At 34.7% G+C, this 27,297-nt stretch overlaps 1 protein-coding gene across 6 annotated transcripts in view; it reads left to right on the plus strand.

Annotated features, from left to right (window-relative positions):
* Positions 1–27,297, plus strand: part of Fur2 (furin-like protease 2) — a 1,328,139-nt gene that overhangs the window by 1,290,190 nt on the left and 10,652 nt on the right. For all 6 annotated transcript variants that reach the window (XM_074181937.1, XM_074181935.1, XM_074181936.1 and 3 more), the window contains 8 exons: positions 3,945–4,248; positions 11,462–11,631; positions 13,109–13,387; positions 15,384–15,662; positions 18,834–19,263; positions 22,384–22,571; positions 24,419–24,575; positions 26,680–26,951. In XM_074181937.1, coding sequence (XP_074038038.1) covers positions 3,945–4,248; positions 11,462–11,631; positions 13,109–13,387; positions 15,384–15,662; positions 18,834–19,263; positions 22,384–22,571; positions 24,419–24,575; positions 26,680–26,951 — 2,079 coding nt within the window. The remainder of the gene's footprint in view (positions 1–3,944; positions 4,249–11,461; positions 11,632–13,108; positions 13,388–15,383; positions 15,663–18,833; positions 19,264–22,383; positions 22,572–24,418; positions 24,576–26,679; positions 26,952–27,297) is intronic.

Raw genomic sequence — 27,297 nt, forward strand, 5'->3', positions numbered from 1 at the left:
TTAGAAGATGAAGAAATTCTACCGCGTACCGAATCAGGTTTTCAGCTGGACTCATTTGATCATAAGGGTGCGACCAGAGGGTCGAATGGGCCCACTTTGAACCTAACCCAAGCTTAGTATATTCTAATATGTTTATCAAACATGCACTAACTTCTGATGGTATTCAAATTTTGACTATGTCACTTAATGGGGCACACTGTACAGCCACTTTTTCAATTTAAGTTTATATAAACATATTCAATTCAATAAACCCAGGCAATTTTATTTGTGCAGAGTTAGTTTTGTAATTCTTTCATATTTTTGTCGGAAAGACTGTTGAGTTTGTTGCAAACTTTGTCAGAAAATGTAAAAAAATTGAACCTGAATGAGGGGTGAATAAATTATAATATATTGACTGTATAAAAAAAAACATTCTAAAAAAATGTCGGAAAAGGGTCACCAAATAATTCAACCCAATAAATATTCTGAGAAAATCATGTGGTTGTTATTAAATTCAACTACTTCATATCTTTTTGATATCGGTCCGCCCCAAGGATCAAATATATTTGTGGAACAACATTGTTTTCGATAACCAAGAAGACAAAAGAACGGTCAAATCAATGACTTCTTAACGGTGCCAAACTGTTCAGGTTCCCAATAGTTTGGCCGACTCGGCTTAGAGAAAAATTAAAGGAATTTTTCACAAGAAATTATGATGAGTTGATGAGTTCCGAAAACAAATGGTTTTAAGGTTAAAACCAGTTTCGTTTAGAGAAAGATGAGTTCGTTTTATGCGAATATCTCAAAAACTATTGCAGATTTTTGAAGTGTGAAAAATAGGTCTTTATCGAACAGAGAATTTAAAAAAATGACTATACGGAACTGAAGCACCAATATTTTTAAAATTTTAGCGGTAAAAATATGGGTAGATACATGTGGTTCGGCTATCGCATAAATCGCCCTAATTGAGCGTTTGAACAAAAATAATTATTTTAATTCATTATATAAGGATATTGAGGAATGAAAAATACTCACTTTCTAATGAACAAATATTCGCCGACAAAAAAATTATAGCAATTTTCCTGATAACTATACTTTTGATAATTAATGTTTTCCAAGTTGGAGGTTTACATACGTAACTTACCTCTCTGGGTAAATTATTAAATGACACCTCAATCATAATTTTGTATGAAGGCCAACTGAAAAGTTGCGAAATGTTACTGTGAACTAGACTGTAATAGTTTGATGTACACTTGAAAACGAACATTTTAATACAAACCGCACAAATAGGTAATCAACATAAATCATTCCATTACATCAATTTGAATTCATATTCAGTTAATGGAAAGGATCGCTCAATGTAAATTGCTATTCTGACGAAATACTCTTTCCATGAATTCTCATTTCAGTTGGCGAGAAGTAATGTTTCTCTTGAAACATTTTAAACATCACTACATACCCAGCAAGTTTTCCTCAATAATTGGAATGAAGTAAATACTCACTTCGGTTCTTTTTGAACATTTTCTGTGAAATTGTGTTATCGGAATACTAGTCGGAAAGGATTTTAAGGTCTTAAGGTATTCATTCAAACACAAATTTTTAGAAACTATTTCGTTTCAACTTATATATTCAACTTATTATAAAAATGTGATAGAGATACATTCCAATACACAAATGAATGATATATGAGGAACTTATATCTACCGTAACAGTGCGTACCATTAGTAACTTTGTTATTCAAATCATCTAACTAAAAGAACAATTTGTTCAGGCCAGACTCAACTCCCTAAACTGTAGGTTAATAGACACCTATCAGAAAACAACTACTCCCCTTGCTAATACCACGAAGGGCGTTAGATTATTTCTGACAGTTGTCAGTGCAGGATTCTTTACTGAAGTTATTCCTTCATATGCATATGAGTTGGCGATACAACTGCCACAATAGATTTTCAATTATTGGAACACACTTGCAGACCTTCGGGCTGTTTGACCATTCGTCAGGGTAAGGCAGTGTCTATCATCGATATAAAGAAGTCGATGATTTCCGATAATTGAAAATCGAATTCCTTCAGAGTATCATTCCTCGAAGTAGGCTGAAGCGGACAACAAACAACAGATTTGTCATCGCCTCATCTGCCTGTGAACTGCCTGTGAACCAACCGCATATCCGAAATTTGCCCAATTCCTCGTATAAGGAAAAAAACTCTACATATAGTCAGTGGGTATAATTGAAGTCTGGCTATAAATCAAATCATCTAAAGGAACAATTTGTTCAGGCCTGTTTCAACTCCCTACACTGTAGTTTAATGGACTGACACCTATCAGAAAACAAATTTGAAGGAATTCGATTTTCAATTAACGAAAATCATTGACTTCTTTATGTTGATGATAGGCACTATCTTGCCCTGACGAGTGGCCAAACTTTCTTCTTATTGGAACACTAAAATGGAAAAAAGGATTCTAAAATAATACATTTACAAAATAATATTTGTGTTACACGGCAATATAAGTTTACTGTGATGTATAAAAAAAAGCAAAAGGTAAATATTTATATTTTTGCGATGACAGAGCCATTGAAATGGTTGTATAAGATAAAAATCATTAGAAGAGATCACGTGGAAAATAAATATATACTTACATAATAAAATCAGAAGATAAAAAGGATTTGGGGTGAATAATGACATGTAATCCGTACTTAATTATTTTGGTCGAATATTCTTCCAATGTTTTTACGATGGAGTCTAGTAATAAATTTTTCGAGTGCCTTTTTAATGTTCTTGGTAGATCTACAATTTTGCATATCTTCTGGTAAGGAATTGAACACCTTTGGGCCCAAAAATTGATGAAATCTCTGTCCTATTGTTCTGAATGCTAATGGCACTATGTATTTGTTTTTGTGTCTTGTAGTATATGTATGATTGGGTCTTGTGAGTTTTGCCTTTTCTGTATATTGATGCAATGCAAGGCAAAAAAATTCCACCAATCAATGATTTGATGAAGAAAAAAGAATTGAAACATTCTATGTTTTTTACCACTTTCATTTGTAACTAACGTTACTGCTGTTTCGTCCTATAAGGACATTTTCAAACTTATACATTAAACTGCAGTAATGTTAGTTACAAATAAATGTGGTAAAAACCATAGAAAGTTTCAATTCTTTTCTTCATTATGATGTCCTTCCACGTAGTAACGGCTACATCCATCAATTCAATCAATTATTCTTCAATCCGATTACAACAACCCCATGCAAGAACCTTGATACTTCCAAGTGGGCACTATGTATTTGTTTTTGTGTCTTGTAGTATATGTATGATTGGGTCTTGTGAGTTTTGCCTTTTCTTTATATTGATGCAATGCAAGGCTTTTGAAAAACAGTTGCATTACATCGAATATTTCTGGTTCTTTATATAATACGTCACTGTTGTATCTTGGTGGTTTATTCAGCATCAGTTTCATGAATTTTCTCTGGATAACTTCCAGTGGGTACAAGTGGATACTAGTGATACTCTGAAGGAATTCGATTTTCAATTATCGGAAATCCTCGACTTGAGGAAGTGTACCTTTTTTACTTGGAATGGTTGTGGAAATTAGATTTTTTCATGAAAAGTACCAAAAGTTTACTTTCAAAAAAGTTATGGCAATTCAAATAAATGATGACAGCGTACGCAGCGCCCTCTAGATGTAACATGAAAATCAATACAAAATTATAATTTTACACATCAAATAAAGCCCCGCGCATCAAATTTCGTGCAAATAACTTATTTTTTGCAAAAGTTATTTTTAAAAAACGAACAAAAAAATTCAATTTCAACACCCTGTATTTTCGAAACGAAGCATTTCTGTACACAAAATTATAGACTTTTTTTCTTAAAATTGTCTCCAACATCTCCACTATATCCAACATTTTTATTCTCGTCTACATCGGTTGAATTTTGCACAAATGTATACAACCGAATTTTCCCCAGGTGTCCGGATGCTGGACGGAGTAGTCAACGACGCTGTGGAAGCCAGAGCCTTGGGACTGAACCCTGAACATATCGATATCTACAGCGCCTCCTGGGGTCCGGAAGACGACGGTAAAACAGTAGACGGTCCCGGACCTTTGGCCAGAAGAGCCTTCATTTACGGCGTTACCAGCGGTAGAAGAGGAAAAGGGTCCATATTCGTGTGGGCCTCAGGAAATGGTGGAAGGCATACTGACTCTTGCAACTGTGATGGATACACCAACAGTATTTTTACACTCAGTATATCAAGTGCGACACAAGGCGGGTGAGTCATAGATGCCTACTGTTATTGATTTTATTTTCTATGTGTGCATTGATTTCTGATTCTTAGTTCCTAAGATCACTTCAGAATTCCGTAACAAGGCAAAAAAAATTTGACAAATCATTGTGTTTTGAATTATGATTCTAGAAACATGAAATCGGTCATATATGGGTGAATACGAATTGATTAGAGGCTAAATTTCTACAGTTTGAAATAGTTCCAGTCTGAAGTTTTTTAAGGGGGAAGGCTCCACAATTTTTAGTATCTGAAAAACCTAACATTTGCAGATAGCGGCAGAGAACAAGTGAACGTAATACTAAAGAAATAGAACTAAAGAAATTAACAATATGAACGAAATCGACTAAGTAACAATATTGTGGCTTGTGAAGTGGAAACACACCAAAAAGCAGAAAAAAAATCCAGAAGAAACTGTCACAAATAAACATTTAGCATGCTGGGGACCTTAAAAAACATTCCACCAATCAATGATTTGATGAAGAAAAAAGAATTGAAACTTTCTATGTTTTTTAGCACTTTCATTTGTAACTAACGTTACTGCTGTTTCGTCCTATAAGGACATTTTCAAACTTATACATTAAACTGCAGTAACGTTAGTTACAAATAAAAGTGGTAAAAACCATAGAAAGTTTCAATTCTTTTCTTCATTATGATGTCCTTCCACGTAGTAACGGCTACATCCATCAATTCAATCGAAGATTCTTCAATCCGATTACAAAAGCCCCATGCGAGAACCTTGATACTTCCAACTGGGCAAATATTTACATATTCGTTCGTATGATAATAAAACCCTTCTATTTATTATTACAAAGATACATGTTCGCTTGCTAACAAAAATTCATATACTGAAAAATTCTTACTTAAAGTTTACGTCACATCAAAACGCTTTATTCGAGGTTGTTGACGTCACAAGTCTGCTGCGTAGTTATCCACCAAGTTTATGCTAACGTTTTGCGTATATCACTGCTTCAGACATGATTAAGGGTGGTGAGACAACGGAGACAGTTATACGGATTATAGCCTTCTGAACCCCATCCTTCACCCCGGAAAATGCACCCCAATTTTGTTCGACGGGCATACGTCTCAGCAAAAGCAAAAACGCCCAAAACAATCATCACGAAAAACTAACTTCACCAATAACATGGCCTAACGAAAGCGCTGAATTTATACTGCGCGGTATCAATTTTCGCGGAAAAAGACATAAGGAAGGTAGGGGAGGGGTAGGCATAGTGGCCACCCTAAGGAACATCTATTTTTTTCCACCCACAAACTTTTTTAAAACATTTTATACATCCCTTCAACATTTAGTATGGTTACTTAGGCCTGATCCAAAAATAAAAACGACTTGATTTTTAAACTTGTTTGAACAGAATTTTGACTTTACCAGAAGTTGTCAAAGTGGCCACTTTAGGCCACTAGGTAGGGCAAACTGGCCACTGCCTAAATGGATTTAGGTAGTATGGAAAAAATAAAACGCATTTTGTATATGTAAAACGAATGTATTAGGGTTTTAAACAAAAATAGGCATTACTGAAAGTATGTGAAACTATGGAATCACTGGTATTTACATAAATCACAAATAAACTCATCGTCCTCCTCTTCGGCTCCTGTGCAGGCTTTGTGAGCCCATTTGAGGCACCCAGAACATCTAATCCAGCCTTCGTTGTCCTTGGATTTCGAGTAACAATCACCACAGAATAAACAATCGACGTCGCTGACGTTGCCTTCATCATCATCATTATAGAGATCGTCATTCTTTTTCCTAAACAATGCGCGTTTTCCTTTATTTTCAATTTTAGCCACCCTTTTCTTAGGAGCCTGCTATTTCTTTTCGATTTCCCATTCTCTTTTTGTTTCTAGTCTACGTTGTTTCGCATTCTCTTCATCTTCTTTTTCTTTCCTAATTGCCATGAGAGTTGCCTTATATGGACTGGATGTCAGAACTGTTGCTGTTCATTTCTTCCGCTTAGTTTCTCTTTTGATAATCCTATTGACCTTGGGTACAGGAACAATTTCACGTGGACTTACAGCAAATGGAGTGGACTTCTTGTTTGGTGGACTGTTCAAATTTGAAGTTGTTTCTAGGGAACCAGCTGATGAAGTGCTGGGAATAGACGGATCAAATGTGGCAGAAGGAAGTCCACTGCTAGAGCTGATTGGATGATCAACAGAAGGTAGGGATACCATTATGAAGGCGGTATTGGGGTTTTCAGAACCACCAATGAGTTCTGTTGAGCTACTGTTGTTGACAGTCTGAGATGAAGATGCACAAACTTGTATGATGGTGTTCTCTTCTCCTGGCGCAGAGTCTTCTTGTAGAGTTATTTCTGTTGTTTCAGCAGCTGCATAATCCAGTTCTGTGAACACATTTCTGTCGATTGGGATGATTCCACATTTTCTAAAGCCTTTTATGGCGATAACTGGTGTAGCTGCCTTCAAAAACGCTTCACCAAGTAGCCGGGAAACCTGGAATTGGGTCACTGTCCGTCCTGGATTATTTCTTAAGAACTTTTCAATGCTTTGTACAAAATACGTATTGAAAGGTGTCATAAACGCAAAGTCAAGTGGCTGCATTTTATGACTGCAGTGGGGGGGAATGCACAAAACAGTGACATGATTGTCTCTGGCTTTTTCGATGAAGTCTAAGTTGTTCGTGTGAGTTGCATGACCGTCTAGTATCAGAAAAATCGGGTCGTCTTTTGTTGGCTTTGAAAATTTTAAGAAGTGGTCAAACCATGAGGTGAATATTTCCATTTGCATCCAACCAGTAGGATGACATGCAAAAGCTGTTCCAGGAGGTGCACCATCTTGCAGTTCAACTTTCATTCTACGCCTTGGTAAAATCACAAAGGGTGGTATAAATGTCCCTCCAGCTGAAACACAGACTACCAAAGTTGAAAGAACGCCTCGTTCAGCAGATGTTAAAGAGCCGACTCATCGCCGACCTTTTAGAGCAAAGACCTTGGACTACTTGGACTGGACTGTCAAGAGTCCAGTCTCATCAACATTGTACAATGAGGTGGGAATACGTGATCTTGCTGAATGCCCGCCTTCCAAAATGTCAAAAAAACTTTGATACATTAGTTTTGTTAAACGCTTGAGCCCGTGCAGCTGAGGTCGCCTCAGGCTTCCGTAATGCAATCAAAGGGTGGCGTTTTCTAAATCCCTGTACCCAATCTTTCCCAGCAGCTTTTTTTTTCATGAATAAAGTTATGAGATATGCAATTTTTAACATTGAGTTTGTAGGCAAGAGCCTGTAGTTCAGCCAGCGACTGTTACAACAAAAAAAACGGACTTCTATGTCCAAAAGATGGTTAACTATTTCTTTTTTCTGCTCCTCAGTAAATATGGGCCGAAAGTGACCAAGAACCTTTTTTGTGTTTACTGCTTCAACATTTTTGTCGAGTGCATGCCGTTTTAAAGTATTTCGAGGTAGCTGGAACCTTTTAGCTGCGGTTTGCCAAGGCAACCCGTCCTTCTTCACTGCATCAATGGCCTTTTGCATAGCTTCAGAGTTCCAGGACTGCTGAGCGGTTTTCTTTTTATACTTGGACACCATAGTGTTCTTCTTCTGTAAAAAAAAACACGGAATTAGAATAACTGAAGTTTGCCGTAATCTTGCTCTTGATATTATAAGCCACTTAGTATTGTTTGTGATGAATGCAGTTTTAAAAAGCAAGTTTTATGCAACATACATTGCGGGCAAAGTGGACACATTCGCGGGCAAAGGGGCCACGGCTGTGGCCACTTTGCCCTCTAGCACGCCATTTTCTCAATACAATATTTCACGTACAACCCGTTGTAGTATCTACTGTTGAGACATATGAATTCAAAGCTAGAAACATGTTGTTTTGCACGATTGATGTACAATTTACTCCACCTAGGCCTACAATAAAATAAAGCAAAACATGTGATGCACTTACCTAACATCAGAGGGTCGAAAAAGTGGAAAATTTGCGATATCTCGGTGAGCTTGCGTCTGAGCGGCACCAAACTATAACAACGGTTGCCGGGCGAGTAGTTGTGACTATTGCCGCGACACTGCAGCACTATACAGTGAAGAAAACTTCAAGTGGCAACTTTGCCACTATGCTCACCCTTCCCCTACTTAAGAACGCAGTGAATTTTTCTTTATGAAAAGCCTATTACGGGAATGCCAACCTTCACTGTAAAATACAATAAAAATTAATTGCAGCGGAAAACATTATAATATTGCACAAAAGAATGATCGCAAAAATTAACATTTTCATCAATCTAACCCACCCATACTCAACCTTTTTGTTAATGGGGCCACAAACACGTTTCGGTCTTGATGCGTGGGCCGCAAAATATATTTGAGTGTTAATAAAAAACATAATTCAAAATTGGCGATGTATTTATTAAAAAAAGAAAATATGGTCACAATAAAGCCAGCTACACAGTATATGATCATGTAACCTTCATAATATAAATGTATGATGTAGCCATATGCGATGTAGACCAAATTTTGAAAGAAATAACAATGACTTCAGGTTTCAACAAAGATGTTTTTTAATGAGATTTTTGATACTGTGAACACTTTTTCAAAACTTTGTTAAGATCTGGCTCATTGCTCCTTGCTAACCTTATTACATCATCCAGATGAGAGTCTGTAAGTTTGTTTCTGTACACATATTCTTTGTGTATTTCATTTTCGAAAATGACGATTCACACACGAATGTAGACCCAAGGAATGTTGATAAGATTTGGGCACTTCTTTGAACGTTTTTATATTTTTGGGAAACATTGCTCCAAAGTTCCACATATTGCCTTTTTCCCTTTTTCGTTAAACAGGACTTCTAGATTGGTATTGTTTTTAAAATTGATGAACTCATTGAACAACTCTGAATAATTACAATCTGAAACTGATGCTGGCTCTGAAATAGTTGTTGTTTCTAGATTTGATTTTTTCAAGATCTTGGAACCTTTTTTGAAACTGATCCAATAATGCAGTTATACAGTGTCATCCCCAAAGTATGCACCATATGGGAAACTTATTTATTAAGGTTTTTTCGACAAAAAAATTATTCTTGATGAAAGTTTGTGCATCCTCTAAAACCAAACATGCACCAACGAAATACAGTAAAACACATGTGATATACGAGGAGCCTTCAAATATTTGATTTTGAGACAGGAGTAAAGTACTCTTATTTTGAAAAATCTCGAGAAATGTTATTCAGAAAAGTTGTTCAACATTGAAAAATACATTTAGATTTGAAGTCATGGCCATCCAAGTGAAGCTTTATTTTTAACCCATTTTTTTAAAATGGGGACAATGAAAAAAAAAATTGCTAAAACGATAAATAGACAGCATACTGTATACGACGGTTTATTTTGAATTCCTGCAATATTACAAATTACACAACTAAGGTGTAAACCACGGCCAATTTTTTTGAACAGTAATATAATTTTCAAAATTTTTGGTGTAAAGTTGTTTTTATTTTTTGTAAACACCGAAAATTACTCAAAATTATACAGTATTGTAACAATAATTTAATATTCAATAATATCAAATCACAAAACATCAAAATAAAATAGGTATTTTGGAACAAACTCATTGATTTCCTGATGATTATTTTGGAGAATTATTTTAGACAAAAAAAGCACCAGAAAATCAATGAGTTTGTTCCGAAATACCTATTTTATTTTGATATTTTGTGATTTATTATTACCCAATATCAATTTCTTGTTACAATACAGTATGATTTTGAGTAATTTTCGGTGTTAACAAAAAACAAAAATAACTTTGCACCAAAAACTTTAAAAATTATTTTAGTCTTCAAAAAAATTGACCGTGGTTAACATCATAGTTGTGTAATTCATAATATCACAGGATTTTAAAATAAACTGTCGTATACAGGCTGCTGTCTATTTATCGTTTTAGCAAAAATTTTTTCGTAGTCCCTATTTAAAAAAGGGCGTAAAAAAATAAAACTTCGCTTAGATGGCCATGACTTCAAATCTATATGTATTTTGCAATGCTGAACAACTTTCCCAGGATTTTTCAAAATAAAAGTACTCTACTCTTCTCTTAAAATCAAATATTTGAAGGCTCTTCGTACATTACGTGTGTTTTACTATATTTTGTTGGTGCATCTTTAGTTTTAGGTGATGTACAAGCTATTATCAAGAGTAACATTTTGACGTGCATATGGTGCATACTTTGGGGATGACACTGTATAATTTGAACTTATGTCGCAGTTTTCATCAAAAATGTCAATACGGTCCTCTGTAGTCTTTATTATAGTTGGAAGATTTAGCAGCTGTTTGTTCTGAATTTCTTCATGATAAATATTTAACTTTTCCTCAAAGATGGCAGACTATTTTATTTTCACCTTGTGAATTACGATTACGGCTATTTACTTTTTCTGTAAGATATCACATAAAAGGCTGAAAGACACCACCATCCATCCGTTTGCAATTCATGGCGTAGGGAAAAAAACCTTTCCTAAACTTTTTCTCCACTAAACCATTGCACTGAAATATGCAGAAGGACGTCGTTATACTCACCACCCAAAAAGGCTTTTAAATTTTCTGTGATTCAATTTTCTTGCTCGAATATAATTGACAATATTGATAACAGTCTTCATCACTGCTTCTATTTCTGAATTTTCAGCACGCCCCGCTTAGTTTTCTTGGTGGATAATGCAATGAAATGTAATTAAATTTGTTATATTTCTTTTTGAACAATGTAATGAATCCACTTTCGGACCAAGTCATTTTTTTATGTCAATTTCATTCTTCTTTATAAAATCGTAAATAATATCAAGGTAATCTGTGCCTCGGGTTTGACCTTTCATTGGAAGTAAAATCAAAAAGTCTTCAAAGTCTTCTACAACTCCAGGTGGGCCAATCACAAAGGCCCGCCGCAACAGGTGGATCAAACCTAATAAAAACGTTAAATTTTGTTAGATTATATCTACGCGGTATTCATTTTTGTGGAAAAGCATGCGCATATTTGAAGTACCTAGTGTGTTGGCCATACGTATTATATAGCCAACATACTAGATGGTGAGGGATATGGCCAAACCTGTTTTTTTTCAATTGAAATAACCATAAACAGAACCAAAAGTTAGTGGTACGAATGTTGAATGCATCTGTTTTACTTACGATAGAGATATTTATAGTTATACCTTTTGTAAAGTAGCAAATATAAGCAGTCTAACATTATATTTTTCAGGTATAAACCTTGGTACCTTGAAGAATGTTCATCAACTTTAGCAACGACTTATAGCTCAGGTACTCCTGGACACGACAAAAGCGTTGCTACCGTAGATATGGATGCTCGCCTGCGTTCTGACCATATTTGTACAGTGGAACATACGGGCACTTCTGCATCCGCCCCTTTAGGTCAGTGGAAAATGTCATTAATAATACTTATATTGAAAGAAAAATTTTGGAGTAATTAAGTAATCGAATATCTAAATAAAAAAAATGTTTCTTTTTTATATCACATCCATGGTTTCAATTAAACTTTCAGTTGAACTGAATTGGTCATATTGAATATGGGGTCCCTCAGGGATCCATGATTGGGCCTATTTTATTGCATATATATTGTAATGGCCTTGTAAATTCGAAAACGGAAGGTCATTTCACTATATTTGCAGGTGATACAACTATGTTGTGGCATGCCAAAGGACTAATTAGGCGTTATAATGTAATACATAGAGATATTTCGAAAATGCATTAGTGGTATACAATGTAAATCGTCTTTCCCTCTCTCTTAGTATTTTCAAAACCAATACTATATCATCCAATCGTGAATGACCACAACTAATTTATGGATCATACATTTACTTCTTCTTGTGTTTCTAACAAATTGAATCTGGAAGCTGGTCTCAGTTTCGAAAAATCATTAATTCAATTAGAAAACTATAGAAAATTATACATATCAAATGAACTCAGTAGAAAAACTACAAAAATTGTTAACCACGTCTTTGTTGAATAATATGCAATTTATGGTGGGGACTTCTTGTAATGTTGTTCAACTATATTTTAGATCTTCAAAAACGTGTCATTAAATATATTTGAAAGTAACGGCCAAGAATATATTGCAAAGAGTTTTTCAAAGCCCAGTATGAGTTAGTTATCAGGTTCATCCGTCAAAATAATAACTTGAGATTATCCTGTCCCTCAATTATTCTAATGAGCTAAAAGCTAAAAGTAATGACCATATAAGTTTAAAAACAATAGATCTATCAACAATATCAGAAAAACTATTGACATATTTCTCTCAAAGGAAACTACCTATAGTGTATAATGTGTATATGGATTATGAGGTAAATAATCTAAATTCAGTTATTGTTGGTGTAGTATATGATTATGTTTTGATTTTCTATTTTTTTATTCATCAGATTTCTCTCAGACATATGTATTCATATTTAATGTTCAATGTGTTGTACATATTTGTATATATGTATGTATAAGTGTCAGTTGTATTTTCAATCATTTCGTCATAATTTCAACATATTATTTTCCTGAGAAATGTATTTTAAATTCTTTTATGTACCTATATGAAGGAGTTTGCCGATAAAATATTATCTTCATATAAAAAGAATATTTTTTTATTGATTGAACACAAGGACATGATCGCACAAATCACTTGAAGACTTCTAAGGGTTGATATTTTAGAGTGCTGATAGATGGTTAACGAAAAACCCACTAATTTTTTAAAGGAAGTTCAAAATAACTCATAGACAATTCAACTATATTAGGTTCTCCATTGGAACTGTATTCTTCAAAAATAATTGAATAACAGGTTTTATTATGTTCCAGTTAACAGGTTTTATTATGTTCCAGTTGTATCTGACATTTTTTTGTTTTTCAGCTGCTGGGATTTGTGCCCTAGCCTTGGAGGCGAATCCTACCCTCACGTGGAGAGACATGCAATTTTTGGTTGTGCTAACATCGAGATCGGCACCTCTGGAGAAAGAATCAGGTTGGGTTGTTAATGGTGTCAGGAGAAAAGTTTCACACAAATTTGGTTACGGTCTAATGGATGCTGGTGCATTGGTTACTTTGGCAGAAAAATGGACCACTGTTCCCCCCCAACATATCTGCAAAAGTCAAGAAATACTTGAAGAGAAGCAGATCAATTCCGCTTATGGTGAGTTTCATAATACAAACTAATGAATTTGTATAAAAAAAATCCCATACATGTTTTGTGAATTTGGTACCATAGCAGTTTTGCTATATTTTTTTATAAACGGACTTTTTTATCTGAACTGATTTTGGATTGAAAATAATTTTTAGAATAACTATTAGAGAAAAATTTAGGAATTTTTTATTTAGGTTATGGGTTAACAAGAACAAAAAATCTAAATTTTTGGATGTTTTCGTCAAGAGACTCAAATTTTTCTGGGAATGAAACTCTCAAATAGATCAGAACTTCATTATTGTATGACTAAAAAGTTTTTGATGTTACAATCGTAATATTTCAATTTTGCAGACAGGTTTTCAGTCTGCAGGAGTTGCTAAAATATACATGTAATGGTGTTTATATTGACTTGAAAAGTCAATATAAACACCATTGCATGTACCTATATTTTAGCTTATTACATGTATATTAAACTTATGATATCCACACACACTCTTTATACAAAATGTATTTTAAATGAAACGGACATTATTACCTGAAATGATTTTGGATTGAAAATAATTTCTAGAACAACTAATAGAGGGAAATCTAGGAATTTTTTATTTAGGTGATGGGTTAACAAGGACAAAAAATCAAAATTTTTGAAGGTTTTCGTCAAAAGACTCCAATTTTTTAGGGAATAAAACTCTCAAATAGATCAGAACTTCATTATTGTATGACTGATTAGTTTTTGATGTTACAATCTAGCATATATACTTTCCATCGTAATAATACTTTTTTTTCTGCAAGCAATATTCGAAAAGTCATCCAAATACCTGTATGTCAACTTGGCAAATAGGTTTTCAGTCTGCAAGAGTTGCTATAATATACATGTAATAATGTTTACATTGACTTGAAAAGTCAATATATACCTACATTATGATATCCACACACAATCTTTATACAAAATGTATTTTAAATGAAACAGTTGAAATTTTGGTGGGTTTTGTTGACCTCGATTTACTAAACACAAGCTACTATGGACACATAAATATTGTCTGTAGTTCTACAGTTTATAAAAATTGAAAAAAGTCAGTTGTCGTCCAATATACAGGGCGTCAATTTGAAAACTTCCCACCCTTAATATCTTCCTTCCAGTAAATAGTATGAAAAATCGAAAAAACAGGTAAATTTTATTGTCAAGGGGGACACTTTCAAGGACTTTTTGTAGCCCTCGTGGTTCAACCTCCTAGGAGGGGTAGGTGTTACCCTTATAATTTTGAATGGAAAGGGGGGTCAAGTAGCACATCTTTTTGATTGGCGTTCAATTCTGCTTCCAATGGTATCCTGGCTCATTATTTTTTGATGGGCATTTTCCGAAAGGAAAATATTAAGGGTGGGAAATTTTAAAATTGACACCCTGTATAGTGATACATGTTATAGGTAATATTGAAGAATATTGTTAAAAATCCAAATCAGCCCATAGTTCTGTTACATTGGTGATTATGAATCACTTTATACAGTGTGACCAGTAAATTCCACATCATATATTTTTCATTAATAATAGCATATCCTATCTTCTTCCACAAAAACTCCAAAGTGTTGCAGTAAAATACACTCAAGGTAACCTAAAACTTCTCAGTATTGATAATGATTGGTTCATTTCAGACACATTTTTTTGAAGAAGCACTAATGTGTTGATTCTATAAAATCCAAATGAGACTACTTATTACAATTTGGTCACATGTGAAACAAATTTTATGTAGGTTACATTCAGTCTTATTTCCCAATAATAATATGCAATTTACAAAAAATGGTCAAAATATCGAAATTATTTCATGCAGCTGAAACTTTACACAATGGGGATACTTTTTTCGTTATTTTGAGGAATAGTCCCAATTTTCAAATTCAAATTATTTGATTTCAAATTCAAAATAGGATGGGAACTTTACTGGTCATAGTCTATGAAATAATGAACAAAAAATATTCTCTCAGATATTATTTCATCTCGCCAATTACATTCCAGGTACTACTCTTAACTTCTTCACGGACGTCGACGCCTGTAGTGGCACTCTTAACGAAGTTCGATTTCTGGAACACGTGCAATGCAAAATAACACTTCGCTTTTTTCCACGTGGAAATCTGAGGATTATGCTCACTTCTCCGATGGGTACTACATCGATACTTCTTTTTGAGAGACCGCGAGACGTGGTCAGCTCGAATTTTGACGATTGGCCATTCTTGAGTGTTCACTTCTGGGGTGAAAAGGCTGAAGGACGCTGGCATTTGCAAATCGTTAACGGAGGTATGGAAATTTTATTTCTCTTAAAGTATTTCAAATCAACACTGTTGTGCTTTTTTATACCTAATCATATGATAGATAGATGATAGACACTTTACTTGACTATCTTATGTAGAAAACATTTGTAGCAAGTCACAATACACAAACATACAAAGTATACAATGACAATTTTAATAAATATGAGAGAAAAAATTGAACAAAAGGAATTGGTCATATCAAAAACGCAATAGCACTAATACAAAAATGATACATACAAGACTGGATGCTGAAATGAAAATAAACCATGATGACAAACTTCAAGTTCAAGCAGAAAATTTATACCTACATGATAATTCAATGTTGTAGCAATATATGTGGCAACGTTTATATTTATCAATAGTGTAAAAGGAGTTGATAATGACAAAACAAATCAATTGTTGTTCATTTCACCGAACAAATTTCTATAAGAATCACGAAAAACCAGTCGTATAGTTATTTTGACACTTGAAAATTTTAAAAGATCGACACAAGTTACCCCAAAGCCTAGAGTTACTCCCATAACATATATTGTGGTGCTCTATCACAATATTGTTTATGTAATATAGAAATTGCCGCTTTAGTCCGAAGCAGAGGCGTGAATCCTGCATGTAATGATAGGTAAACGTAATTTTTTCCATGTTATATTTGAGGAAGCTAAGTTACCTGACCAGGAAGGGGTTTCACAAAACAAAGGTACTTGTTATGGAAACACTTGGTATGATTATTTCAATATAGGCCTTTCTGTGGCAAAATAATAATAATTAGAAATTGAAAGCAACTGAAATCATGAGAAATTAACCTGAAGTGAGCTCGAGTCTACTTAACAGTTAGACATTTTATCAAAATATGTAGGTATGTGACTTGAAGGATTGAATTTAATTTGTATGGGGTGAGTACATATATGTATTATTTGACAAATTTTTCAATCTGGTAGTGAAATTAGATGTTACTTCAGTCCTCACATTCACATAAGACTTCATTTTCAATCTGGTAGTGAAATTAGATGTTACTTCAGTCCTCACATTCACATAAGACTTCATGTTTAAATGCAAAATGAATTCATCGAGTGTTGGGAGTTGTAAAGTTATATTCTTCCTTCGGCTAAAGGCGAATCAGCAGTTTGTATCAACAGAAGTTCATCTGGTAACATGATTTTTTTGAAGGACAAAACCCAAGCACTGCAGAAAAATCCTTAAGGCGCTCTAACAGCGGTGCCTGTACGAAAGTGGCAATTCATATTGGATCAAATCGATTTGGAAAGACGTTCCCAGGAAGTTTATTCCATATAAGCGCAGTTCTCCAAGTGAAAGAGTTCTTGAAAAGTGAAGTTTGAGGTGTACTGAGTTGAGCTTCAAAACGATAAGCAGCCACAGTCCGTCGCGTATTTCAGATATGTACCGCTCTTGGTGGAATGACGTTTGCCAAGTCACTTGAACACCTCCCGTGAAAGTATCTATGAAAGAGAGACAAATCTCCAACCTTTCTTCGATGGTCCAGACTCTATCAAGGTTGCAAGTGATGTTTGTGTCTCCAATCAGGCGGGTAGCTCTTTTCTGGATGGAATCCAGCAGTTTCAAGGTATGCTCAGAGGCGGATCTCCATACATGAGAACAAGGTCTGATCTGAGCTTTATAAAGCTGAGGTGGGTACAGTTTTCTGGTTCGGAACAGTGTAATAAGCTTTTGAGACGCAGCCTTTGCAATTCCAACGACATGATTGTGCCAAAACTTATTGGTGTCCATTTCAACCCCCAAGAAACTCATCGAAACAGAAAGCGGAATTGTCTGTCCTGACAATATTATATCCGGTTCGGAGACATTTATCTTTTTGGAGAAAACCGATGCATGGCTTTTTGTGACATTGAATTGAACCTGGTTAGTTTCACCCCAATTCGAAATCACTGCTATGTCCTCATTAAGATATGCAACCCCCTGCTGCCGGTGAAGTTGTGCATCCTCAACCGATGTCCTGGAATCCAAATGAAATGACGAGATGAGTGTGCTGTCGTCAGCAAAGCAAGACGATATTTGTCATGGAGTTTTCAGCTCCCGGCGAGACAAATATCGTCCAAAAAGAGGAGGAAAAACGGATAAAATATCGAGATTTTCTCTTCGAGCTCTGCAGACTCTATCCATATCACTCTGTCAAGATGGTTGTTTTGCTTATTGGAGTCATTGGTGGAATGATGCCCTCTCTACTCTCGAATCTTAAAATCATACCGGCTTGCCGCAATAAGGCAGAAATCTTAGCCGGGCAGATGCAGAAGGCTGTCATTCTTGGCTCACTACGCTTGCTCGAGGCACATGATTCTCGGACCCAATGATCACTTACACCACGGTGTTGGGAGTGGGCGTTGGTTGATAATCAAATGCGGTTTTTTTTATTGGTTGGGAAAGGGATCAAAAATGTTCGTAGATAAACAATTTAGTTTTATGCCAACCAAATGAACCTAACCTAACCTAACCTAACCAAATGAAAACACATACACCACAGATACATTAAAAATGAAAACGATATCGTTAGAAATCGATAATGAAAACGATATCGTTAGATATCGTTTTCATTTTTAATGTGTCTGTGGTGTATGTGTTTTCATTTGCTTGGTCCTCATTTTCGTTTGTACCTATATGTTGTTTAACACATATATTTTGAACGTTTTTTTGACATGGATAACTAATGTTTGAGCCCTCATGATGGATTTAATAAAGTCTGAAACGTTGGCATAAAACTAAATTGTTTGTCTACAACCGCATTTGAAAATATTTTGGATCACCAAACCAGGCAAAGGTTGGTTGATAATGCTAGCGCGCCCTCCCGAATGTATCGGGGCTTCGGGGGAAAGGGCCTGACCTGACTACGGTAAAAAAAAATAATGAATACTTTTACTGGTACCAAGTACTTCGGAGAATATAATTTTATTCACAAATTGAACCACTCATGATTGTAAATCGATTAACCTAAATCTCAGAATTATATATTGCATGACGAATTTTGATCAAATATTTACTATCAAACTTGCAATTGATAACCTGGGCTCATTTCATGAACAAATTTATGAAAGATCATATTTGCTTCGCACAAAATAATTTACAAAATATCTACTATTTTCATTACTGTAGTCACTGTTGTATTTTATAAGTTTATAAACATTTTTAGGTAATCGCCACGTCAACCAACCAGGAATCTTAAAAAAATGGCAACTCATTTTCTATGGCACCTCTGTGAATCCTGTAAGACTTCGGCCTACTAATGGTGCCCGCTCTACTCCCTGGAGATCTCCACTGAACACATTCTCGTTTCCCACTCAGTCACAACCTGTAACTCCAGTAACGGATAACTTTTTTGAAGAAGATATATTTAAAAATTTTCAAGACTTTCCCGGTATATATACTTTTTCTGGGTCTGAACCTGAAGCAGTCATTAGTTCCCTTGATGGAAAAAATACCAAAGTTCGAGCTAACGAAAACAATTCCATCAACAAAGATGAAGATATCAAAGAAAACTGTGATGACCAATGTGATGAACAAGGATGTTTTGGAAAAGGTCCAACAAAGTGTATTGCTTGCAGAAATAAAAGAATGGATAAGTGAGTATTATCATTATGTCAATATCTGTTAGGTAAAAGGTAAGTTTAGTTGATTCAACATCGACCATAATAACGCTATTACCTGTGAGTGATGTTCAATGTGTAGGTATACCCGTGCATTTTTGTTTTAGTTTGGATTATAAAAATGAAGAACGTGATTTTTTATCTGAAAGTTGCTTGCTTATCATATTGAAAAGTAGGAGTTGAATCTGAACAACTTTTTTATCATGCATAAATTACGTTGATGCATACAATTACGTTTGTTGAATAAGTCAGTTCCGCAATTGAGTGTGCATTGGGGTGAAGATAAGAGTACACGATATGACAAAAGCGACATATATTTGACATTGTGACACCGCCGAAAAACGTGTCAAATAAGTGGCATAGGTCTGATATGGTCCTTTTAACCAGGAAAAGAAGTTTATCGGGCTTAAAACCTCCCGAAATCTTCAAAAGCAAACTGAAATTCTCTGAAGAGGTGAAATACCTTAGTACTATCCTCGACAGGAAGCTAACATGGAACTCTCACCTACAGAGTAGAGTAAAAAGAGCATATGTGGCTTATGAGCATGTCAGAAGACACTAGGACGACTAATTGTCTGATTGTTTGAACATCACAGGAGCCATGGGAACAACACCAACCGCGGCAATGGAATTAATTACGGGTCTGACCCCTCTGGACCTATACTTTAAGGAAGTTGTGTTAATGGCCATGGTACGATTGCGCACAACTGGTGTAAACCTCGAAGTAGGAATGGGTCAATTGAGGCTGGGCCTATGGCGGGAAGTGCTTAATGCGCAACCTTTGCTGTAGGCAACCAGTGATGCAATTGAACCCAGGTTTGTGTTTAATAAACCCTACAAAATACAAATAAAACAAAATACAGAGTAACATGTAATACGCATATATACGCTCAAAACCAAAGTAGGCGCAGGATGTAGAGTGTACTCCAGTCCACTAAGCCTAAGGATTAAGTGGTGAATGGGAAAAATACCAGCGTGGTCCAAACAGAAATGGCTGATATCTCAATCGCCAGAAAAGAAATAACCAGGAGAGGAATTTCTGGCAAAAATATAATCTGCACTGACAGCAGACAAGCTCTATTAGCCTTAAACAGACAACGTGTAACCTCAGGGCTAGTACTAGAGTGTCACCAAGATATAGCCAAAGCCTCCGTAAATAATAACATTATCCTGAGTTGGGTTAAAGGGTACGACAGGAGTGAAGGTAATCGCATTGCCTACTCTTTAGCCAAGGAAGTGGCTGGACTAGGAATTTTAGGACGCAGTGGCACCTACGGCCTGATGACTTCGACAATTGCGGAACTAGCCAAATGTTACACCCATGCTCAATCCCTAAAGGGATGGGATGGAATCAAAGGATGCAATCTTGCCAGGATCACCTTGGGCGACCCTGGGAAACTGGCGCCCAGGGTGATGTACCCTAAGCAGCCATTTAAATCAAATTATATTTTTCGTTTTCCTGTGAATTATGCACTTGTATAACCATAACGTGAATGATAACCTATGGTTTCACTTTGACACCGTTCAATCAACGCCTTTACCAAACTCATTAGAATCTTTTTCTCAAGCCCAGTACTTGGGGCTTGCTATTCGAGGGATGCAGATTCCAGTTTGCCCGCACCAATAAAAGAAATCAAGAGTTAATTATTTGGATCTTTTCAATTTCTCCGTGATACTTTCCTGTTCTACAGAACATGTACTTCTGCAGCCGTAGGGTATTAAGGGTTATCTTCTGTGTTTTCACTGTATGTCACCCTCGAGTCCTTTAAAAAGTCGTCTTTGAAAATACCGTCCCCTATTTTATCGTTGTCTGACATATCGCTCCGGAGAAAATAGTTAAAAGTGCGAATAGGTTACCAAAAGAATTTGCAGTTTCGTGTAATTGAACACACACTCAAACGGCAAATATCACGAAATTGAGCCGTGTCAATCGAAACAATGGGTCCAAACATTTGTCTCATTTCTTATATTGTCATTTAGCATTTACAGCCTGACAAACTTATGTCAAACGTTTGGCACCTGGTTAAGAGTGTCACAGTTTTACTGTTTACACCAGTTGCCAATTTTGTGATAAACCTCTGGTGTCAAAATGACCTCAGAGATGGAGCAGGATATATAATTGTTTTGAGAAAAAAGCCTTCTATGGTTAAAACAAGAAAATTCAAACATTTCCTGTCCAAGATATATAAACAAGGGTCAACAGGGTCTACTGCAATGCCAAGCTTCAACATCGACCCCGAATAGGAAATTGCATTCATTACAAGGCAACTAGGTAGAACCGGAACTCAAAAACAAAGCATTAATGGTTCAAAACCAAACAGCGCTGTTTCAATTTGCCATATGTCTAATCTTTGATGCTCGATTGATTTTGTTAAACTACATAGTCTTAAAAAACAATCCTGAGTATAAGTAAGCATGAATATATTTCCTTAACTGTAACGCTTTTGGAACTCATTGAAATCAATGGAATAATTACGTTTTTGGTGTTTTCAGTCATATCAACAATATTTCATGGAAAAGTTTTTAATAATTTATTAATTTCTGAATGGAATTGTCAACAGTTAATGATTTTTTATTACCCTCATTGAAGTGATTGAAAAGTAGAACTAGTTCCTGGAAGCTAATGTAATTATATCTAATAAGGTGACTATCCTACATCATATTCTAAAAGTGATATTTCATTTTGTCAGAAATAAACAAGCAGAGTTACTTTTGATTGATGAAACACGATTCAAGAAAAGTTTTTCAAGTTCTGATGTGTATTAAAAGTGGTTTTTTTTTGGATTTATGGACTCAACGACCAGTCTCTTGAAAGGAGAGAAAGTTCGTTGTTTTCAACTAATATTTTTCTCAATAACCGGATTCTGAATATCAATAAAGGGCACCCAGACAGATGAAAAAATTTCAAAAATATATTTTAAAAATGTTACACACAGAAAGTCCGCTTTGTCAGATGAACAAATTTTGGGTTCCCAAGAGCACTACTGAATACTAGTTTTTAAAGGTTCTACCAAAGTAGATCCGAATCATGAACATTTGGTTGTAAATCCTCCTTATATTCAAGAACTTACGAAACTGATTTAAATTTGTTTGCAGAACGTGCGTATCAACGTGTCCACCAAGAAGCTACTCTGATCTCCAGAATATTTGTCAGCCATGTCACGAAGCTTGTGAAACATGCACAGGTCCAGATCAAAGAAGTTGTGTCACCTGCTCACCAGGACACGTTAGAGTTGTTGATCTTGATATATGCCTCCAGCAGTGTCCTGAAGGATATTATGAAAGTGAGTTACAGCTAGGAAAATGATGTTACTTTACAGTTAATCCTAATTAGGGGTTACTGAATGGTTGTAATCACTGGGTTAACTGAATCATTAGATGTATGAAAATGTGGTGTTGATTTAATTATCAGGCTTGTGCTCAGAGTAGCATGAAGTTACACTTGGATATTGTATGTACAGATAGATGATAGAAATTGGCCTCATTACCAGGGTTTCAATTTCAAATTTGTTTTGGTTGCTTTCCTATGTATATATATATATATATATATATATATATATATATATATATATATATATATATATATATATATATATATTTTTTAATACGCAATGTCGTACATACAATAGTTGAGTGATTTTTTTTTAAGTAAATAAACAAAATTTTAATTGGCAATCTTGCAATTTCGTATTTTGCAAAATTTCCGTCTTTTCAAATTCGTGGAAAATAAGTCAAAGAAAGTTTTCATATTGATTCATGTTTGTTATAATTTGGTATAAACCAATTTCATCTGGTTTTCTTCTTTGGTTTTTTTTCGTCATATCATAACAAAATGGATAATTTATAGACGTATTTCTTCACGTTTCTCTTCAGAAAAAACATAATCAGAGTCTGCCAATTTCCTGTCAGAAATGTTTCAGGAAAGTAGAGATCAATAATATTCATATGTAGAGCTCAACGATCTACATCATTTCCAAATATTTCTTTAAAATTGTCACGAAAGATGTGAATGCCTATGCATTTTTTAAGTTTTTGCTTTAGTTCACAAGTACTGTCGAGAAAGTTTTCAGGGTAAGCCGTAAAATGAAGGAATATAAACTGATTTGGTTTCATCGTGACTATTTGTGATAGCTATAATTTGGACTTTTGTTGGAAGACATTTTTCAGTGACGTTTTTTAAAAGAGAAACTACGAGAAATGCATTGTTGTATTTTTTAAGAACACTTGTGATATTTTACAAATACTTGTAGAGATGCATCTATCAATTTTTAACAGATATTGGCAGTTAATTTATGTTCGAGTTGTATATATGAATAATAATGATGTCAACTTCTTGAAACATCTTCGACAGGAATTGTATGACCTGACTCTTATGATGTTTTTTCAAAGAGAAACGTTTAAATTATATGTGTTTTGATGAATGGCTGAAGTTAATGATAGTGGCTAATGAAATTGTTGAAAAAACCAGATCATAACAAATATGAAACATCACGAAAAGTATCTTCGCCTCATTTTTATATTACTTATTTAAAGTGTAGGCGATAGACCTAACAAAGGAAATCCGGCAACTTCAGTTTTTTGTGAGTAGGTATCTCAAAAACGACCACTGCTAGTCATGACCTGAAAAAAAATTTTTATTATTCTTTCAAATACACAATCTTTGTCTGATTCAACAAACCTTGGGAGCCTTACAATTTTTGAGCTAGATATGAGGAAATCAACAAAAAACATTTTGTACAGAAAATAACAGTTTTTTTTTTCGAAAACAAACCAATGAGGTCAAAAAATATTTGTTGGAAAATACGATCTCTGAAGGTTGCTGATGAAAATTTCACCTATTAAGTATTTAGATTATTATTTAACCCTTGTGTGTACGATGTTCATTAGGTAATAATCGTACTATTTTATTTGTGAAAAGCAAATCACTTCAGGTCAAAAATTAAATTTTCAATAAAAAAATGCCATACTCTTCATTCTAATTCAAAGTGATTTGTTCTTAATATATGAAAATAAGATTTCTGCAAGAAATGTAGGCCCCAAGAATAATTTATTGAAAACTTTACCCTAGAAAGTATTCAAAATTTAAATTAAATTATGAATATAAGGCCATTACCAAAATAATTTTTTTTAGATTTTGCTGAAAAAACTTGTATCCCCTGTCAACCAAATTGTGTGGGATGTCAAGATAGACCAGATCATTGTACAAGTTGTGACCATCACTTGTTATTGTATCAAAATAAATGCTTAGCTTTCTGTCCATCAAATACATATGAAACAGACGATTATAGGTGAGTAAAACCTCTACTTTCATTATTATAATTCAATTACACTTCAGAATACTGTTCGAGACTTTCGAATTGTGTTCCTTGCAAAAATTATAATTTGAATTGATGGTGGGAGGTTTAATTGTAACAAATATCGAATAACATGTCTTTCATTTCTGAAATGTTTGAGATGAAAATACTGAAAAATACAATACCTAATATATAAAATTTTCAAACAATGAAAATTTCCGCGAAACACAAAATTCTTTTTTATTTGTGATATATTTTGATATCATTTTTTTTTGGAGTAATTGCAGCTATTTGTAAACTTGAATTACTTAAATTTCGGTGATAGATGTTCTTCAATAATATATTGTTGAAATTGTGCCTCAATTTGAACCTCTGTCTTTGGCTCATGGTTTTGATATGATACTCGGCAGTTCACATAGTTCTTTCAATTTAGGACACACAGATACAAAAAACAATGTAACAAAAAATCTTTCGATTTTTGGAACAATCTGAATACTTTGTATAGATGTGATGCACTGTTTGGAAACTTTGGTGTAGTAATATATTACTGGAGTTTTTTCCCAACATCAAACCGTTATTTTAACACCTCGACACGTGTTTCGATCACCAAGTGATCATCTTCAAGAGGAAGAAAATATACTTACAATGTTATCCTTATTTATACCATAGATACCTCTCTTAGGTACCCGCGTCTTAAGTTTCTTAAATTAATTTCACAATATAGCCTATCTACTAGTCTTGAATCAATTTTACAATATGTCTGTATGTAATAGTCAGGTAGATCTAATAATTAAAATATTATTTTAACAAGCTATATAGTATACGATTAGGTATTGGTCTACCATCGTTATTCATAATATTATTATGTTTACTTATTTCTACACTCTTATAGCATCTAGATGTCTGTTGTTGTTAACTTGTCTAACTAATCTTGATGAGCTGAAGTCTATGGAATGGTTTTGTTATAAAATATGATGGGCGACTGCTGATTTTTCTGATCTTTTTGTCTATCCATAATATTTTGCGTCGCAGTCCTTACATTTAATTTCGTAAATTCCAGACTTTTCCGAATTCTCGACTTTGTCTTTTGGATTTCCTAAAAGGCTCTGTAGTGTATGACTTGTTTTAAACACCACCTTCATACCTAGTTCTTTGAAAATATAGGTATTTATCTTGGTTTTCTTTGTTTTTAAAATTCGACATTTCATTTATTCTTAACCTAAACTTTTTCTTCCTTATTATATCATCTAAAATACCCCTTGATAAACCAATACTGGCTGCTATTTCCTGTTTTGTACGTTTTTCTTTTCCTGTATTGTACGTTTTTCTTTTGTGAACCTCTCATGTGTGAGAATGAACGAAATCCAGTAATATTTATATACCTTGTGTAGATGTTTGATGAAAATGTACAATTCTCCATCCCAGAGGTAAAGGGCACCATGTCACATTTACTACATTTTACAGTAGATTCATTATGTTACATGCTTCAAGGTGAAGTTGGTGAAAATCTGTTTTCCATTAGAAAGATGTCGCCCCTCCTGAACGATAATCTTGTAAGTCAAAACTTGTATGCGCTAAGAATTAACGAAGTTTTCCTTTTGACGTACAATTCCCAACACAGGTCAGATGGTACGCATTTAGAAAATTCTACAATTCATCTTGTGGACTCTTTGTTCCACTAAAATCTTTACCAGTTCTTAGTATTGGACGCACTTCCTACACGATTATTTCAATAACTCCATTTTGGTTTGAAATGAGCATCCGGGTACAAAATTGTAGGATTATTTAACCAGCTGTGGCTACCCTGTGAACGTCAACTCTCCGAAGTTGAAACTTGTGGGAGCTAAGGATTAACAAGGTCTTACCTTTCGAAGTGCGATTCCTAGGACTTACCTCTACATGTAATTACCTTTCTGAGGTGTTTGTTAAGATGTCTCAAATGAAATAATATAGAGTAAATACATTGGAAGTGTGAATATTAACAATCATTGATGAACAAGAATTATGTTAGAGGTGACATCATTTTTTATATTATATAGGAAGAAATGTATGTTTGTTCAATTTTTCCATCGTTGAAACCTCTTCATATTTTTTACAGTTGTACATCTTGTCATGAATCTTGTGAAACGTGTTCTGGCAGTAATAGCTCTCAGTGCATCTCCTGTCCATACAACACCTTATGGCACGAAGGGCGCTGCATCAAGGAGTGCCCCGCCCATCATTATGCAGATGTGGAGCAAAGAGAATGCATAGAGTGCCCACCAGGGTGCAGTGAGTGCAACAAGACTACATGTATCTCCTGTTTGGATGACTGGAGGGTTAACAATAAAGGGCGCTGTGTGTCCCAAAATAGTGATAAGTGCGATATAGGTGAGTACTGAAAAGTCATATCGATGGAGATAATGATAATAATAATATACCATGTGTAAACCAATTCAGGGTTGCCCCTATAACTTTTTGTTTCTCGAAATTAACGGTTCCCCAAGAAATATTTTGAAACTTAGTGGACTGTAGTTTGATTTTTCAAAATATGTGGGGAAATTCCATAGGTTTGCACTATCTCTTACTTGATTTTGTTGGTACTGGCAGCATAGAGGCAACAATTAGGACAAGAGAATAGTGCAGCTCGAAAACTTCCTAATTCAATTATCTACTGGGGCCACATCAATGTGAAGTTTCGGTGATTCAAATGGTATCACAAGAAGTACTGATTTGG

The sequence above is a fragment of the Leptinotarsa decemlineata genome, unplaced genomic scaffold (genome assembly GCF_025532065.1).
Source record: "Leptinotarsa decemlineata unplaced genomic scaffold, Ldec_3_MD MMD2_tig00026328_RagTag_RagTag, whole genome shotgun sequence".
NCBI lineage: Eukaryota > Metazoa > Arthropoda > Insecta > Coleoptera > Chrysomelidae > Leptinotarsa > Leptinotarsa decemlineata.